Source organism: Canis aureus, chromosome 21 (genome assembly GCF_053574225.1).
Source record: "Canis aureus isolate CA01 chromosome 21, VMU_Caureus_v.1.0, whole genome shotgun sequence".
In the NCBI taxonomy this organism is placed as follows: Eukaryota; Metazoa; Chordata; class Mammalia; order Carnivora; family Canidae; genus Canis; species Canis aureus.
The window spans coordinates 3,727,351-3,744,306 of NC_135631.1; the positions used below are offsets into that span (position 1 = coordinate 3,727,351).

The 16,956-nt window shown below is 53.8% G+C and overlaps 2 protein-coding genes across 4 annotated transcripts; one reads left to right on the forward strand and one right to left on the reverse strand.

The window, feature by feature from the left end:
• The first annotated feature begins 211 nt into the window (after positions 1-211).
• Positions 212-3,493, forward strand: SAC3D1 (SAC3 domain containing 1). 3 transcript variants are annotated; one of them, XM_077862330.1, is made up of 3 exons: positions 212-317; positions 533-1,113; positions 2,884-3,493. In XM_077862330.1, exons 2-3 carry the CDS (start codon positions 540-542, stop codon positions 3,384-3,386), a joined length of 1,077 nt encoding a protein of 358 aa, XP_077718456.1. In that variant the 5' UTR covers positions 212-317; positions 533-539; the 3' UTR covers positions 3,387-3,493. The 3 variants fall into 3 exon arrangements, with proteins under 3 accessions (XP_077718456.1, XP_077718457.1, XP_077718455.1); XM_077862331.1 differs by lacking the exon at positions 212-317 and having other exon boundaries at positions 377-1,117; positions 2,817-3,239; XM_077862329.1 differs by lacking the exon at positions 212-317 and having other exon boundaries at positions 387-1,113.
• On the reverse strand, positions 3,247-16,248 carry NAALADL1 (N-acetylated alpha-linked acidic dipeptidase like 1). The gene is made up of 18 exons (XM_077862332.1): positions 15,946-16,248; positions 15,682-15,854; positions 15,480-15,601; positions 15,027-15,149; positions 12,969-13,252; positions 12,779-12,883; positions 11,040-11,125; positions 10,792-10,911; positions 6,530-6,615; positions 6,384-6,447; positions 6,236-6,303; positions 5,899-5,990; positions 5,722-5,812; positions 5,073-5,154; positions 4,816-4,989; positions 4,653-4,740; positions 4,450-4,542; positions 3,247-3,914 (listed from the first exon to the last, which is right to left on the reverse strand). The coding sequence occupies exons 1-18, from the start codon at positions 16,137-16,139 to the stop codon at positions 3,728-3,730; spliced, it is 2,232 nt and encodes a 743-aa protein (XP_077718458.1). The 5' UTR covers positions 16,140-16,248; the 3' UTR covers positions 3,247-3,727.
• Between the last annotated feature and the right edge of the window lie 708 nt (positions 16,249-16,956).

Sequence of the window (16,956 nt, forward strand, 5' to 3'; positions counted from 1 at the left end):
GAGAATAGTCTCCAGGGAAAGGAGTAGTAGAGAGTGACAGTGAGGCCAATTGAACCAGGCTATCCGGGGACGGGGACGGGGAGGAGGAAGCAGAACGCGGGTTCGGGTTACCCACTGCGGGCGGCGCCCGAAGGCTGAGCGCGAGGGCCGCGGGCTGAAGCCCGGGAGGGCGTGGCCCCGCCCCTCCGGCAAGGTGATTGGTCGTGCGTGGGAGGGGCTGCTCGCTGGTGCATCATGGGAGTGGGACGCTCCGTGGCCTGCGCGCAGTGCATCATGGAGCCTTTAGTAGGCGCCTGAGTCGGAGGTGGCGGCGTGAAGTACGACGCGGGTGTCTCGGGAGGCCCGCTCCAGGCCTCGTGGGAGGGGACGAGCCCGGGGAGAGGACTGCGGGGGCGGGGCGGGGGCGGGGCCCGGCCGGGATCACCCCGCCGGCTCGCTGCAGCCCCGGCCGGCCTCGGCCCGCTCTCGGATGCAATGGGGCGAGTGGCTGCCCCCGGCTCGGGGATGCTGAGAGCCTGTCCTTTCCCCTCAGCGCCCCCATGCCCGGCTGCGAGTTGCCCGTGGGTACCTGCCCAGACATGTGCCCGGCCGCCGAGCGCGCCGAGCGCGAAAAGGAGCGCCGCTTGCACCGCTTCGAGGTGGCGCCCGGGTGCCGCAGCGACCCGCCCCGCGCGGACCCACGGCGCGCCGTGAAGGAGTACCAACGGCCGGCTGCCGGCAAGGCGCGGCCCCTGCCGAGCCAGCTGCGTCCGCCGAGGGTGCTGCTGGCCACCGTGCGCTACCTGGCCGGCGAGGTGGCCGAGCGCGCCGACGCATCCCGCGCCGAGGTGGCCAGCTTCGTGGCGGATAGGCTGCGCGCGGTGCGGCTGGACCTCGCCCTGCAGGGCGCGGACGGCGTCGAGGCGGCGGCGGTGCTGGAGGCGGCGCTGGCCGTGCTGCTGGCGGTGGTGGCGCGGCTGGGACCCGACGGGACGCGCGGGCCAGCGGACCCGGTGCTGCTGCAGGCCCAGGTGCAGGAGGGCTTCGGCTCTCTGCGGCGCTGCTACGCGCAGGGCGCCGGGTCGCGTCCCCGCCAGGCCGCCTTCCAGGGTCTCTTTCTGCTCTATAACCTGGGTGAGTCGAGTCGAGTCGAGTCGGGGCAGCAGGACGGCGGGGTGCGGGGGTGCGGGGGTTACTTAGGGGAGGGGAGGGTGCCTCCACGGGGACAGTGGAGGCCGAGGAAGGAAGGAGAAGCTTTAGAGTCTCACCATTAGCTCCCTCCTCATCCCTAACTTCTGTTTGTTTTCTTTTGTTTTTTTAAGATTTTATTTATTCATGAGAGACAGAGAGACAGAGAGAGAGAGAGAGAGAGAGAGAGAGAGAGGCAAAGACATAGGCAGATGGAGAAGCAGGCTCCCCACAAGGAGCCCGATGTGGGACTCGATTCCAGCATCCTGGGATCACGCCCTGGGCCAAAGGCAGATGCTCTACCGCTGAGCCACCCAGGTGTCCCCCTAACTTCTAAATGGGTAGAGTTAATGAGCAACACCCACCAATCCCCGACGTGGGCCTTCTGGCCTGTCCCTTCCCCTATTTGGGTCTCAATTTTTTTTTTTCCTAATAAAAGTGGAGAGGACGGAGTTGGAACGGAAAAATTGGCCTGGTGATTTTCAAACTTTTTAAGACTTTCATCGGGATCCCTGGGTGGTGCAGCGGTTTAGTGCCTGCCTTTGGCCCAGGGCGCAATCCTGGAGAGCTGGGATCGAATCCCACGTCGGGCTCCCAGTGCATGGAGCCTGCTTCTCCCTCTGCCTAGGTCTCTGCCTCTCTCTCTCTCTCTCTCTCTCTCTCTGTGTGACTATCATAAATAAATAAAAATTTTAAAAAAAAAGACTTTCATCAGTGTTGCAAAGCAGCCAAGAACATATGCCCATGAATGTCTCAGACATTAGATCCTTCCTATCGATGAATGGTGCATTCTAATAAGTTTTATTTTTTTATTTTATTTATTTTATTTTATATTTTATTTTATTTATTTTATATATATATATATTTTTTTTTATTGTAATAAAATGATCTTGATTTCAAAACTTACTAATGGGCCAGAAGCCTCAGTTTACAAAAGTGGCCCAAGGTTCCGGTATCTGTGATTCTCCTGAAAGGGAAGTAGGGGCAGAATGTCCTCAAAGCAAAGGCCTTACCAGGTAGATAGATAGGGAAGATGTGGTAGAGCCAGCTTCTTAATCTGTGCAGCCCCTGGGGCAGTGCGGAAAGGGCTGGGTTTGAAGTCAGAAAACTTGAATTTTGTTGTATTGAATTCTACTACATTCGAACTCTTTTTTTTTTTTTTTTTAAGGTATTTATTTATTTATTTGTGATAGTCACAGAGAGAGAGAGAGGCAGAGACACAGGCAGAGGGAGAAGCAGGCTCCATGCACTGGGAGCCCGACGTGGGATTCGATCCCGGGTCTCCAGGATCGTGCCCTGGGCCAAAGGCAGGCGCCAAACCGCTGCGCCATCCAGGGATCCCTACATTCGAACTCTTTAAGTCTCTGACAAGTCACAAAATTATCTGGGTCTGTCTCCCTCATCCAAAAACAATGCCTCCTTTTATTAGGAGGATTCAGACTGTTTGAAAGGGCTTAGAATAGGCTCAGGAAGCAGCTGATAGAGAAAAGGGGACCTAAGGGGAACTTGGCCCCCCCAGGGGGGGGCGCCCAGAGTGGAAGGTAGGTGGGCCAAGGCTGGAGATGAGCTTGGTGGTAGGCCAGGCGAGGCGGGCGACGAGGCAGAGGACCCCGGCTGGTGGGAGGGTAGATGGGGGTTGGCCTAAGCAGATGGGGTGCCAGGCGGGCGGGGCCCTGGAGAGACTCTGGAATTCTCACCCGGGCACCTCGCTTACAGGCTCCGTGGAGGCCCTTCACGAGGTTCTACAGCTGCCTGATGCCCTGCGTTCCTGCCCGGCCCTGCGCAGGGCCTTGGCTGTGGACTCGGCCTTTCGCGAAGGCAACACCGCCCGCCTATTCCGCCTGCTGCGGATCCTGCCCTACCTGCAGAGCTGTGCTGTGCGGTGCCACATCGGCCGCGCCCGCCGAGGAGCCCTGGCCCGCCTCGCTCGTGCCCTGAGCACCCCCAAAGGCCAGACCTTGCCCCTGGGCTTCATAGTCCACCTGCTGGCCCTGGATGGGCCTGAAGAGGCACGGGACCTGTGCCAGGCCCACGGACTGCCCTTGGATGGACAGGAAAGAGTTGTGTTTCTCAGGGGTCATTACACTGAGGAAGGGCTGCCACCTGCTGGGACCTGCAAAGTGTTGGTAGGGAGCAAACTCGCAGGGCGCACCCTGGAGGAGGTGGTCATGGCAGAGGAGGAAGATGAGGGTGTGGACAGACCCAAGTCCCCAGCATGAGGAGGAGCTGTGCACTCTCCCAGAGCCCAGGACTGGATCCAAGCACTCAGGTTTCTTTTTTCATAATTCCTACACAATAAAAGGAACTTGTTTTGTAGGGACAATAACTATGCTTGATTTATTTGGGAGAGGGCAGGGAGGAGTTGAGACATGATAGCCATATGGGGGGAAAGAGCTCAGAGTAGCCGTACTGGGACTAAGCTGTTGCCTCAGAAGCTTGATAGGGTTCTATGATTGTCCTCAAATTGGCATCAAGGGAGACTGGGAAATAACACCCCCCCCCAAAAAAAAAAAAACTGGAGTGGGAGAAGGTTAAGATGAAGGATGGTGGGGAGCTGGGGTCAGAAGTCAGCCACAGGCCTTAGGGTGGCTGCTGCGCCCTCCAGGGCCACCACCAAGATGCTGAGCTGCCTTTGCACTTCAGCCCAGGCGGGAGATCCAAGGCTTGTGTTCATGGCCCTGGAGCAGGCATTAGCCAGGCCTGGAAATGTGGCCACGGAGCCGGTGCGGGGTGCCCAGAGCACATGGCTGATAGGAAATATGGGGGAGAAGCAAAGTAATTTGGGAAATGGGGAAGAGAGGAGCTTCAGCCTGGAACAGGCTCTTGTCCTGTATACAGCTAGGCAGTATAAAGTATAAAATGCCTCCCCACCGTCTCTGAAAGCTGGGGACCTTACAGCAATGGCCCTGCGAGATCTAGCTTATGGTCCCAAGGTGACCTTGACTGATTTGCCTCCCATTCTTTGAGCGTGATTCCCCAGCTAACAGCAAAGGCCACCAAAACTATTAGATTCTCCTCCCTCAGGGGATCCCTGGGTGGCCCAGTGGTTTAGCACCTGCATTCAGCCCAGGGCGTGATCCTGGAGTCCCAGGATCGAGTCCCACATTGGGCTCCCTGCATGGAGCCTGCTCCTCCCTCTGCCTGTGTCTCTGCCTCTGTGTGTGTGTCTCATGAATAAATAAATAAAATCTTTAAATAAAAAAAGATTCTCCTCCCTGAGATGGGTGCCCATTGCCCAGCCTCTCCCCATGGCACTTCCCAAGAACTTTGGAGCAGGCTCACCTGTAGTAGCGTTCTTCTGGGAAGGCTCGTGGGTTTAGGAAGGTCCGTTCCAAGAGCATAAGCTGGTCGTTGAGCATCCGGACCTGCAGGGGGCTGGAAATGGCAGGACCATCTCATCACCCTGGAACTAGCAGCCCAGCTGCCAGCCTGCATCCTGCCCTGGATGCCACCCTCCCAGACATCTGTTTGGTGCCCTTGCTCACTCAGGGGTGGCCTTCTGAAGCGCTGATATGCGTTGATCCAAGGCCCCAGCTGCCCCCTCAAACTTCTCCACTGCAGTCACCAGAGGTACTGTCAGGAATAGCCAGCATCTTAGCCCTGGAGGTGCAGGGCTCCCCGTACCTCCATGTCAAGGGGGATCCATACCCAGGCTGATGCTGTGCTGCTCCAATAGGACCCCAAGGTTCTGCTGGGCAGCCTGCAGAAAACTTCGGAGCGTCTCTCCATAGTCACTGACGTTAAGAGGAAGGAAGAGGCTGTCGCTGAGCCTGAGAAGCACACTCCCTGCTGTCCGGGCCACAGCCTGGTGGCTGCTGAAGCCTGCAGGGAGGGTGACCAGGCCAGGGCTCAGTCTTCAGCCCATCCTTCCCCAGACTCAGGATTCCCCTTTCCCCATTCCTCACCAGGGTCCACAAATTTGTCCACATAGCCAAAGGTGTCGAAGGCTGTGTGGTAGGTGGGGTAGATCCTGGCTGAGGTCTTGCTCTAGGGGAATAAGGCCAAGGTTACAGGCTTGGGATGAGAAGTCGGAGTTAAAAAAAAAAAAAAAAAAAGAGAGAAGTCGGAGTTGTACCAACAGTGAACTCTACAACATGGGAATGCTACATCCATGAGATAGGTTCTAGAATTCATACTTTACAGAGGAGGAAACTAAGATCTCTGGAATCAGAATGCCTCTTTTGTTTTAAGATTTTCTTTTTTAAAATTATCTCTATACCCAACATAGGGTTTGAACTCCTGACCCCAAGGTCAACAGTTGCATGCTCCACTGATTGAACTAGCCAGGTGCCCAGGATGCTTTTTAAGTCAATGTCATCCTCCAACTAACTGGCAGTGTGTCACACACACCCCTCATAATGCATATCACAGTGTTGTATTTTAAATTCAGTAGTATCTTAAATTTAATAAAATAGCATTGGCGAGCATAAAGAGATCCTCAGGTTGAGAAAGAGCCCAGGGAGCATAGCTAATGAGTGGTGGAGCTGGACTCAGTCTGCACTAGAGAGGATTTAAGAGAGGAAGGGACTGGGGAACAGAAGGGTGGCCACTCACCCGGTCATAAGTGTAGGCGATGTCCATGGAGGAGATGCCCAGGAAGTGAATGAATGGTGCATAGTCGCTACCAGCACCCAGAGAGCCAAGGCTGCAAAAAGGAAAGATGGTCAGGCTGAGGGTGCTGGGCCAGCCTGCCCTCCTCTCTCAGGGCCCCAGCCCTGGCCATGGGCTCACCTGGGGACCAGGCCATACACTGGGCTGCTACGGTTGAAATACCGGATCCAGTTGTCATAGATGCTGAGGCCACCCAGGCTTGGTGCAGGGATCTGACCCAGAGGGGAGTTCAGTCTGAGGCTGACCCCTCCCCAGACCCAAGAAGCATCTGCCACCAGGCCCACCCAAGTCTCCATCCTATGCACAGGCCTGTGGGTCCTATAAGGCCTGCCCCCAGCCTCAGCCCCTCTAATAAGTACCAGCTCCAGACCCGTGCCTCCCCTCCATTACCCCTTGAGCCACCCAGCCCCCTCTTGCCCCCCACAGGGACCATCCTCTCCACCCCACCCCCCTTCACCTGTTTGGAGGCCGCAAAGATGACGCTCTGGACCGGGGGTGTCCCCTGAGCCCTCAAAGTCGCATTGGCTGTGGGAAGATCAGAAAGACTATTCGGGCCGCCGCCCCCTCATTTCCCCTCTCCCAGTCAGCCCATCCACCCCAGGTACCAAACACCGAGATGTCCACATTGATGTAGGCCACGGCACGCTCCTGCAGCTTGCTGAAGAATTCCTGCGGGAGGGAGGCCCGACGTGAGCCCGGCCAGGCCCAGCACCGGGATCCTCTCCACAGCCCACCTTGTCTGGCAGCTCACCTCGGTGAATTCTGTGGAGCCAATGAGCCCAAACTCCTCGGCCCCCCAGCTTGCAAACACTATTGATCTGCGGGGACGCCAGGTGCCTGGGGAGAAGGATAAAGGCCTGGAGGTCAGGATCCAGGAGTGGCTTGGAGGAAATTCTGGGGACTCGGAGAGGAGGAAGGGCCCCTGGGCAAGGCAGCTAGCGACAGGAGGTAGGTCCTGCTGCCTCTCCAGCCCAGCCTTCTCCAGGTGCCATCCTCCTTCCAGCCTCCCACCTGTGCTGGGACCCTGCTCCAACACTGCCCACAATACCAATCTCAGCTGCTCCCTTCTGCCCCAGTGCCCTGCCTCCCCGTCCTTATAGGTATGCTTTGAGTAGACCTCCGGACCCTCCATCTCCAATGGTCTCCTTCGGGAATCCCAAGCTGAATTCTCCCGCAACCTTCTCCACTCGGTGATAATACATTATCCATCCAATCCTTATAACAACACCTTGAGGGACAGAGCCTTATCTCCATTTCATAGTTGAAACTGAGCCGCCCAAAAGGTAAATGACTCACCCAGAGTTACACAGCTGGTGGGCAGCAGAGCCAGGGTCAAATCTAGGGTCTGGCTCCGGGGTCCAGGGCCCTAACGAATGGTCCATACTGCCTCTCACAGCCTCTGGCAGCCTCCTTTTCATCTCTAGTCTCTGCCCACATCGCTCTTGCCATGGTCTCCAGCCACCTCCGGGCAGCCCTGGCTCCCTTGCCCCTTACGTCCTCCAGACCCCTCAGCTTCCACAGCACTACATGTTCCCAGTTGTGCTTCCAACTTGAGCTCCAACTCAGTACCCTTTGACCATTTATCAGCTTTTCATTTTCATTTTATTTTTTAAAAAAGGCTCCATGCATAGAGCCCAGCATGGGGCTTAAACTCATGACCCTGAGATCAAGACCTGAGCTTAACTGCTTGAGCCACCCAGACACCCCTCTCAGCCTTTTGATTGATCGACTGATTGATTTTTGAAGATTCTATTTATTTGAGAGAGAGAGAGAGAGAGAGAGAGAGAGCACCAGCAGGGGGAGCAGCAGAGGGAAAGGGAGCAGCAGACTCCCTGCTGAGCAGGGAGCCAGAGGCGGGGCTTGATCCCAGAACCCCAGGACCATGACCCAACCTAAAGGCAGATGCTTAACCAATTGAATCACCCAGGCGCCCCTTAGTTTTTTTGTTTTAAATGAAAATTGTAAAAGTATGTAAGAATTATATGCTTGCAATAACAAATTTTCACACTCTTTCCTGCCCCAAATGCATAACCTGTATCTAATCAGATGAATCCAAATTGAGGGACACTCAACAAAATAATATCAGGATCATAAAAGACAAGAACTAAGGAACTATTACAGATGACACATGCCACTACCATACATGCAATGTGTGATCCTGGATTGGCCCTCGGATCTGAAATTTCCTTTTGTTCTAAAGGTCATTATAAGAACAATCAGCAACATTGTTAATTTCCTGATTCTGATCATTATATGGCGGCCATGAAAGAAAACGTCCTTATTTTTAGGAAATACGCAGTGATATGTTTATGGGTAAAGGTGCAGCATCTCTGCAACTCTCAAACACTCCAGAAAACCATGTAAAAAGAGCCAAGGTGGTAAAATCTTAATATCAGGAATATCTGGCTTCTTTGTACTATTTTGGCAAGTCTCTTGTAAGTCTGAAATTACTTCAAAATAAAACACTTTAACAACAATAGAGGCAGAAATTCCTACACTACCAGAGGGGGTAAAGCCACAGGCCCAGCTTCTCTCCGCAAGCTAGTCCATTATCAGTTGATCTTAACCACACCTGTGGTTTCACATGTCATTTATGCCACCAACTCCCCAGTTTATCTCTAGAGTCTCTTTCCTGACCTTGGAGACCAGCACTTGCAACTGCCTGCTGGCCCTCTCCCTGAGAAATGTCTCTTAGGCACCTCAAAAGCACCATGTGAAGGGACATGCATGTATAAAGATGTAATTTGTGACATCAGTACCATAAACGAGAAGGACAGAGCTTTATAGAAGTAGAACTTTTGTATGAGATTAAGTGGGTATCAATTCAAATTACATAGTTGTAACTTTAAGATGTTACATGGACTGGAAGATGAAAAAGTTCTAGACATGGATGGTGGTGATGGGTGCACAACACTGAATATACTTAATGCCACTTAACTGTACACTTAAAAATGGTTAGGAAGGTAAACTTTAGAGGCACCTGGGTGGCTCAGTCGGTTGAGCGTCTGACACTTAATTTCAGCTTGGGTCATGAACTAGGGGTTATGGGATCGAACCCCATGTTGGGCTGCGTGCTGGGAGTGGAGCCTGCTTGGGATTCTCTCTCTGCCTCTCTTTATCCCTCTCTAAAAAAAAAATTAATTAAAAATAAAATTTTGGGCAGCCCTGGTGGCTCAGGGTTTAGTGCCGCCTTCAGCCCAGGGCGTGATCCTGGAGACCTGGGATCGAGTCCTGCGTCGGGCTCCCTGCATGGAGCCTGCTTCTCCCTCTGCCTGTGTCTCTGCCTCTCTCTCTATGTCTCTCATGCATGCATAAATAAAATCTTTTTTAAAAATTGTTTTTTAAAGGGATCCCTGGGTGGCGCAGTGGTTTGGTGCCTGCCTTTGGCCCAGGGCGCGATCCTGGAGACCCGGGATCGAATCCCACGTCAGGCTCCCGGTGCATGGAGCCTGCTTCTCCCTCTGCCTGTGTCTCTGCCTCTCTCTCTCTCTCTCTCTGTGACTATCATAAATAAATAAAATTTTTTTAAAAATTGTTTTTTAAAGAGAAAAAGAAAGGTAAATTTTATGGTATGCATATTTTACAACAATTTTTAAAAAGCTAAAAAAAAAAAACATGTGAAGAACTGAATTCATATTCTTCCCCCTAGATCTGCTCTCTGACCTTGATTTGGTTTTCCTTTTTTTTTTTTTTTTTTAAGATTTTATTTGTTTATTCATGAGAGAGAGAGAGGCAGAGACACAGGCAGAGGGAGAAGCAGGCTCAGCCCAACATGGGCTCAATCCCGGGTCTCCAGGATCAGGCCCTGGGCCAAAGGCAGGTACCAAATCGCTGAGCCACCCAGGCTGCCCCTAATTTGGTTTTCATAAATATTACTGCCATCCACTAGGTTGCTCAAACCAGAAATCAAGGATCCAGGAGTCCTCCACTTGTCATCTCCCTTACCTCTGTCACCAAAGACCTCCTTCCCACTGCTCCCTCCTTGGTACAAAACACACTATCCCTCCTGGCCCTAAGGATGACAAGGCCTCTGACTGGATGAGGAGCCCCCACTCCATCCCCCCATCCCTCCACCCCCACCCCATCCTCCATCTGCCACCGCTGCCACAGGGCCAGCCTCCTCACAACCTCCCCAACTGGAACAGGAGAAAGAGTTTACAATCAGGACTCCATCATGTCACTCTTTTGATTAGAATCCCACACCAGGGATCCCTGGGTGGCGCAGAGGTTTGGCGCCTCCTTTGGCCCAGGGCGCGATCCTGGAGACCCGGGATCGAATCCCACGTCGGGCTCCCGGTGCATGGAGCCTGCTTCTCCCTCTGCCTGTGTCTCTGCCTCTCTCTCTCTCTCTCTGTGTGTGACTATCATAAATAAATAAAAATTTATAAAAAAAATAAAAAATAAAAAAAAAAGAATCCCACACCATCTTCCCACCAACCTCACACTGAACTCACAACTCCCCAGCTGGGCTGCCACCTGGTCCGGGCCCTCCTCTCCACATGCTCTGCCCTCCACCTGGATCACCACCTCACCCCAAGCTGCCAGCTCCGGAGCGAGGCCTTCCTGAGCTGGGCCTTGTACCAGGACAGCCCCTTGGACGTTTTTCCTTATAATAGCGGGGACCACAGTTGTCTATACACGCAGCAACTCAGATGTTCACGGGGGCGGGGGCGGTGTCTGCTGCACCTAGAACTGGCTTGGCACATGGTAGGCACAAGGCATGTATGTTGAGTTAAATCCCTGCCTCAACTGGGCTGAAGCTCCCCGAAGGCAGAACCTGGGCACCCCCTTCTCACAACCGCACCTGGCCTCACTCCACGGGAGGGGCACAGGCCTCTCAGAAGCCACTGCACGACTCGCCATATCCCCCCGGGGCCACTTGAGCGAGGCCAGGGCCGCGTCCTCGCAGGTCGGCCCCCAGGGCCTCAGGCCGGGCAGTGGGCCTGGGCGCTGGGCCGGGGCAGGTGGGGCAGGACCCCGAGGTGTGGGTGCCCGCGGGCCGGGCTGCCTCACCTTTCTTCAGCAGGGTCCCCAGGACCCGGGAGAGCTCGAGGAGGACAGCAGTGCCACTGCTGGGGTCCACGGCCCCGTGTACCCAGCTGTCCCGGTGGTTCCCGTACAGCACATAGCGGTCTGGCGGGGGCAGCAGAGACGCAGAGACCCGGTTAGGAGGGAGATGGGTGGGGCCAGCCGGGCGGGGCGCGGAGGTGGGGGGGGGGGGACAGGCCCGGAGTCTCCGGGAGCCCCGACGGGGCGCTCACCTGGCTCCACCGCCCCACGGATGATCCCCAGGACGTTGGAGGAGTTCCGCAGCTCCAGGCGGTTGTAGACGCTCACGTTCACCTGGCTTGGGGAGCCAAGGGGGCGACCAGAGGTTTGGCCCTGCCCACTCCCTCCCCCCGGGCGGGGGAAACTGAGGCCCAGGGCGAGAAAGTTAATCCACTGATCAAAGACCTTTCTTAACCCGCGAGCAAACCCCAAAACTTTTTGTTGGCTTTTTCCTGTGCTGCCTCCCACACCCCCTGCTCCCCCTTGCTCCCCACACTGGCCTCAGGCTGGAAGCCCTTCCTCCACTGAAGTTACTGTTTCAAAGCAAAGTTTACAGTGTCAGCTGCCCAGACCCTGTCTCCACCCTTCCTCCACCCCACCCTGAGGAGTCAGGAGAAGCTGGGGGAGTCAGAAGAGCTTCTGGGGGCTCTGCTCATCCGACTCTGGTCTTGGCCAGCCTGGAGGATGGAAGGAGGGCAGAGGAAAGAAGATGCACAGCCCGAGGGGTTCTCATTTCCTTGGGCTGTGAGCTCTGAGCCCTAGTCCCAACCCTGCCTGCATCCTGGGACCTCTCCAGACCCCAGGCTAGGACCAGGTCCCCCATCACGCTGGGTGTGTGGATTCCAGCAAAGGAGCCAGAAAAATGCTAAGACTCCACAGACCCCTTGTGGGGGACCCCAACTTAGGCTGAGGATTGGGTGTGTTGGATGTTCATGGTACCCCTGCCAGGCCTCTTTATTTATTTTATTTTATTTTATTTTATTTTATTTTATTTTATTTTATTTTATTTTATTTTATTTATTCATGAGAGACAGAGAAAGAGAGAGAGAGAGAGAGAGGCACATACACAGGCAGAGGGTGAAGCAGACTCCATGCAGGGAGCCTGATGTGGGACTCGATCCCAGGACTCCAGGATCATGCCCTGGGTGGAAGGCAGGCCCTAAACCGCTGAGCCACTCAGGGATCCCCCTCGGCCAGGCCTCTTTGCTGAGAAGACTCCTTGGACTATTTCCCAAGAACCCTCCACATACACCCTTTCACAAGCCGCCCCTCCTGAGAGGAGGGGGCCCTCTGCCCCTCTCCCCCGTGTACTGCCCACCTGTGTTCTGCTTGACCAGCACAGAAATATTAAATGTACTCTATTCACCAGGGAAAAAAAAAATGGAGCAAGTCCTGTTCTTCTGATTCCAGTTCTTCTCATGGCCTCAGTTAGGTATTTTTTGGATACTTAGTGTATGCCAGCATCATAATAGGCTCTGGGCAGTGACTGGACACAGCCCTGCTCTTGTGGGACCTCCCTCCCCTGAAAGAGGCAAACCCCGAGGAAGTAAGCCACTGCAGGCGATGAAGTGGCATGAGAAGGACACTAACAAGTCCACCTGTGAGAGGATACCTGGTGGCAGGTTGAGGATGTTGGTCCCAGTTAGGAATGGCAGGAGTGTAGGGAAGGGTGTTCCAGGCAAAGGGAACAGCAAGTGCAGAGGTCTTGGTTTGCACTTGGCATGTTCAAGACAGGAGGTGGCTGGAGAGTGGAGGTCATAGATGAAGTGGGGGTGAAACTCCACAGGGCCTTGTGGGCCATGCAATTGTTTCACTGGCTTCCCCAAAGACAGGACAGGTATCCCGAGAAAGTTGGAAGACAGAAGAAAGGGAAAGGCTAGGCCTTGAGATGGGCAGGGAAGCCTACCAAGGGAAGAGGAAAGGAGCCTTGAGGAGGAGGGCCCCACCTCACCTGTCTGCTGGGAAGTCACCATTTGGCTGGAAGCCAGGTCCCAGCTTGTAGTCACAACCCAGTGCTCCCTGCCAGGCAGCTGGGGCCGAGGCTCCCTGGAGGTTGCTGGGGAGGAGGTGAAGGATGTGGGGATTGACGGTTGACGGCCACTGGAGGGTGGGCAGGGAACCCCCAGAGCACCAGAGCTTACCAGAGAAGGATTTTTGCATCTTCGAAGCCAATAGGTTGAGTGGGAATTGGAGGAAATCCAGAGACAGTATCTGGATCCAGGCGGAAGGAAGAGGGATTGGCTGGAAGGTACGGAGTCAGGGGATCCCCAAAATACTCATAGTAGGAGCCTCGCTCCACCCCTGATGGAGGCAGGCGCCAGGAGTTTGGGAAGGTCTCATTGGTGGAGCTCTGCCCATCATTGATGTCTGCGGGGTCCGTGTACACCAACACCCCAGCGACCCCATGTTTGGCAGCGTTGACAGCCTGCAGGAGGTGGATGAGGCTGTGTTTAGGGGAAGGGGGAGGTGGGCTCAGGTCCTGTTCCCTGCCTCCTTCCTCGCTGTAAAAGATCTGTCTTCCTACAGGCAAGATGATATTCATACCAATCCTTCACTGCAGCACTGCTTGCAAACGACCCTGGGGCATAGGCTGGCGATGCTTATCAGTGTGGCTGGTACAGAAACGGGAGGCAGGGAAACGGAGGCAGGGTGTGCTCCTGCACCCGTGGTTACAGCAGCACCTTCACAGGAACCAACAGGTGGAAGCAGCTCAAGTGTCCACCGACAGAAGGAGTGGACGAGCAAATGTGGTAGCCAACGTGCAAGAGACTATTACTCAGTGTTCCAAAGCAAGGAAGCTCTGACACAGCATCGATGGCTCTTGAAAACATTATGTTCAGTGACGAAGCCAGACACAAAAAGACAAACTGTGTGCTTCATCTTATGTGACATTTCTAGAACAGACACATTCATACAGCCTTCAGAAAGAGGGCAAAGGTTACTGGGAGCCTGCGAGGCAGAAGTGGGGAAGTGGGGGTGTGAGTATTTAATGGGCACCGAGTTTCATTTGAAATGATCAGGAGTTCTGGGAATGGATGGTGGTAATGGTTGCACAACATTGTGAAGGTACATAACACCCTTACATTATATATTTAGATTTATTTTATGATTAGATTGGTCTTAATTTTATGTCGGTATATTTTAGCACAATAAAAATAAAAGAGTACATCAAAAAAGGAAGAACAAGGACACAATTTATGTACCAATCAAGAATAATCTCTAGAACGTATTACGGTGAAAAAAAGCACAGCTTGAAACAGTGGGTATAGTATGCTGCTTCTATAGAAAAAGGGGAAATAAAAATATATATTTATATGTGCTTCTTCCAAAAGTAACTGTGGGTAGATCACCCATAAACTTAAAAAAAAAAAAAAAAGAAAAAGAAAAAAGTAGTTACCTCTTTGGAGGATGGCATTGCAGGAAAACTTTTCAACTCTAGACTTTTTTTTAACTGGGAAGTCTATAATCTGTATAATTCCACCACACCTCTTCTCTCTTTTTTTCTTTTCTTTTTTTTTCAGCTCTTATTATGGGTACTTCATTGAATACAGATAACATAAAATTTACTGCCCTATCCATTTTATAGCACAAAGTTCAGAGGAATTAAAGACATCCACATTATTGCACTGCTGTCACCACCATCCACTGACGTCTTCTACTTGCAAACCCGAAACTCTGTAGTTTCACTAAACACTAACTCTCTATTCCCTTTTCTCAGTCTCTACCTTCTTAAATTAAAAGAAAACACACACACACATTTTTTAAAAAAACTACAGATGTGAAATACTTAGTCAAAAGTTTTAGTTAGACTCCCAGCATATCAAAGCTGAAAATGTGGGTAGCCTGGGTGGCTCAGCGGTTTGGTGCCGCCTTCAGCACAGGGCAGGGCGTGATCCAGGAGTCCCGGGATGGAGTCTGGGTTCCCTGCAAGGAGCCTGCATCTCCCTCTGCCTTGTCTCTGCCTCTCTCTCTGTCTCTCATGAATAAATAAATAAAATCTTTAAAAAAAAAAAAGCTGAAAATTTTGCCTGATGCATTTATTTCCTCAGGCTCTGTGGGGTCAGGGGAGGCATCCAATGGTAACAGCACAAATCCAGCTCGCCTGTTCTGGCCTAGCCCAGGGCTCCACACCCCACCCAATGCTGCTCCGCCCCCTCCCCCACCCCACCTGGCTGCTTGCACTGGGGACTACCGCTCACCTTGGCCCCACGTCCTGTGCCCCCATATCGGGTCAGCGCGATGGTGCCTTCTAATTTGATGCCCTGAGCCTGTAGCTTCATGAAATCTTCTTCTGTTCCCTGGTTGGCATAGACCAGGAGGCCCTAGTCCCAAGAGGAGGTGGTCCTTAGAGCCAGGCCCAGCAAAGAGGGAGTGAGGAAAGGAGAGGGAGGCTGAGTGGCGGGATGATGGATTTGGATTCTATTTTCCTACTTCACCCAGACCTTGTAAGCTCCCCAGGAAGAGAGTCACCCGTGGCTTTCTCCATGTCCAGATACCCTGAAGCAGGCCTGGTCTTGAGTAGGGGCCATTAGAATTTGTAGAATGACTAGGTGATGGGCAACAGGAGTAGCAATGGAGGAATGGGGGGCAGGGCAAGCTCTTGGGCCAGGAAGGGAGGAGTTGGGGTGGAGGGCAGGATGTTCCAGGCCCACCTGTGGGGTTCCCGGGGGAGCGTAGGCTGCGTATGGGGGTACCACATCGGGCCCCCCCTGCTCCCCAGTCAGGTTCTGTTCGCTCTGGCGGCAGGAGAAGAGGACATTCCCAGTGGGACTCACTGTGGAGGAGGAGCAGTGTCAGGGCTGGGCCTGGCAGCTGCCCCCCCCACAGGCATCCCCATCCTGAGCAGCAGCTCACCGACAGCCACGCGGTTAGGCTGCTCCCGGCTGGGGAAGGACAGCAACACTTCATAGGTGGAGGCCTCAGCTGAGTCCAGGCCTGACTCCGGGTCCCGCCAGCGCTGCAGCAGCAGCTGCACCAGTGCCTCATCTTGGGGGCTAGAGGCCAGGTGAGGCTCCCTGGAGAGTTCTCTGTAGGGTGGAAGGAAGGACAGGACGGCCAGGACCAGGGTTAGGGAGGCCTCTCTGGCCCACCAGAGGGGAGGGGAGACAGCCATCTCACCTAAGGTTCTCTCGGATCCTGCTGGCATCCAGCTGTTGCATGATGCTCTCAAGGATCTCCAGATCCAGGTCCTGGAAGATGCTGGGAGTTGGTACATCGGACCCTTTGGGGATGGCAAAGTGGCCCAGGATGATCCCCAGCCCTAAGAGGGCAGCAGCCCCCACTATCCCCCCAAGCACATTCACCCACTTCATCCTATGGAGTCTTAGCAAGCTGGAGTCACTCCTTACAGATGAGTGTTGGTCTAGTTAATCATTACCCTGTGGGTGGCCCTGCCCTTTGGCCTCCAGCTGTCAGGGAGTCAGGAAGCGTCAGGGAGCATCCTGCAGGGAGGGCCAGGAGCAGTTACATCTACCTCGATTTTTGCTGAGCAGTTACCTGGAAGGGACTCCCCGGGGAGTCAAGTGCACACAGACACACTGAGATCCAGGGAGGGACAAGGTCTCAGCCAGATCTCCCAGTAAAACAGGCCGAGCCAGAACGGGAACTCAGACCCCTGTTCAGAGCAAGACTGGGCCTGCTCCCTACTATCCCCACCTCTGTCTCCTCGGTGCTGTGGAGGCAGAGAAAATTAAGGCCATTCCACTTTAAGTTCAGCGTTATCACAAGTACAGCCATCCCAGGCCCCTGTGAAGAAGAGCTGAACTTTACCTTACTTAAGTTACAGGAAGAAAACAGCTTACAGCTTAATGTCCTAGAAAGCCCCATATTATAATAAAAACAGAGCCCAAGCCAAGGGCAGGAAGCCCCTATTAGAATGAGAACAGAGCTCAATGCCCTTGAAGGCCCCATATCAAAATGTAAACAGAACTTGAGGAATTGCTCCAGCCCTTCTGGAGGTCCCCCAGACCAGTCCTTAAAACTAAGCTGAAACCCACCTCAGGGTCCAAGTCCCTGCTCTGCTGTGTCGGGTCCACTTGGACCCAAGCTCGAGCTTGTAAATCAACCCTCGTGTGTTTGCATCGGTGTCGGCTCCTTGGTGGTTTCTCGGATTCACAATCTTGGGCACAA

Coding starts and splice junctions, on each gene's coding strand:
- SAC3D1 (XM_077862330.1), top strand. CDS start 540: ATGCCCGGCTGCGAGTTGCCCGTGGGTACCTGCCCAGACATGTGCCCG. Junction 1,114..2,883: donor CTTTCTGCTCTATAACCTGG/GTGAGTCGAGTC, acceptor CCTCGCTTACAG/GCTCCGTGGAGGCCCTTCAC.
- NAALADL1 (XM_077862332.1), bottom strand. CDS start 16,139: ATGAAGTGGGTGAATGTGCTTGGGGGGATAGTGGGGGCTGCTGCCCTC. Junction 15,602..15,681: donor GCCTAACCGCGTGGCTGTCG/GTGAGCTGCTGC, acceptor CCTCCTCCACAG/TGAGTCCCACTGGGAATGTC. Junction 4,741..4,815: donor GCAGCACAGCATCAGCCTGG/GTATGGATCCCC, acceptor TATTCCTGACAG/TACCTCTGGTGACTGCAGTG.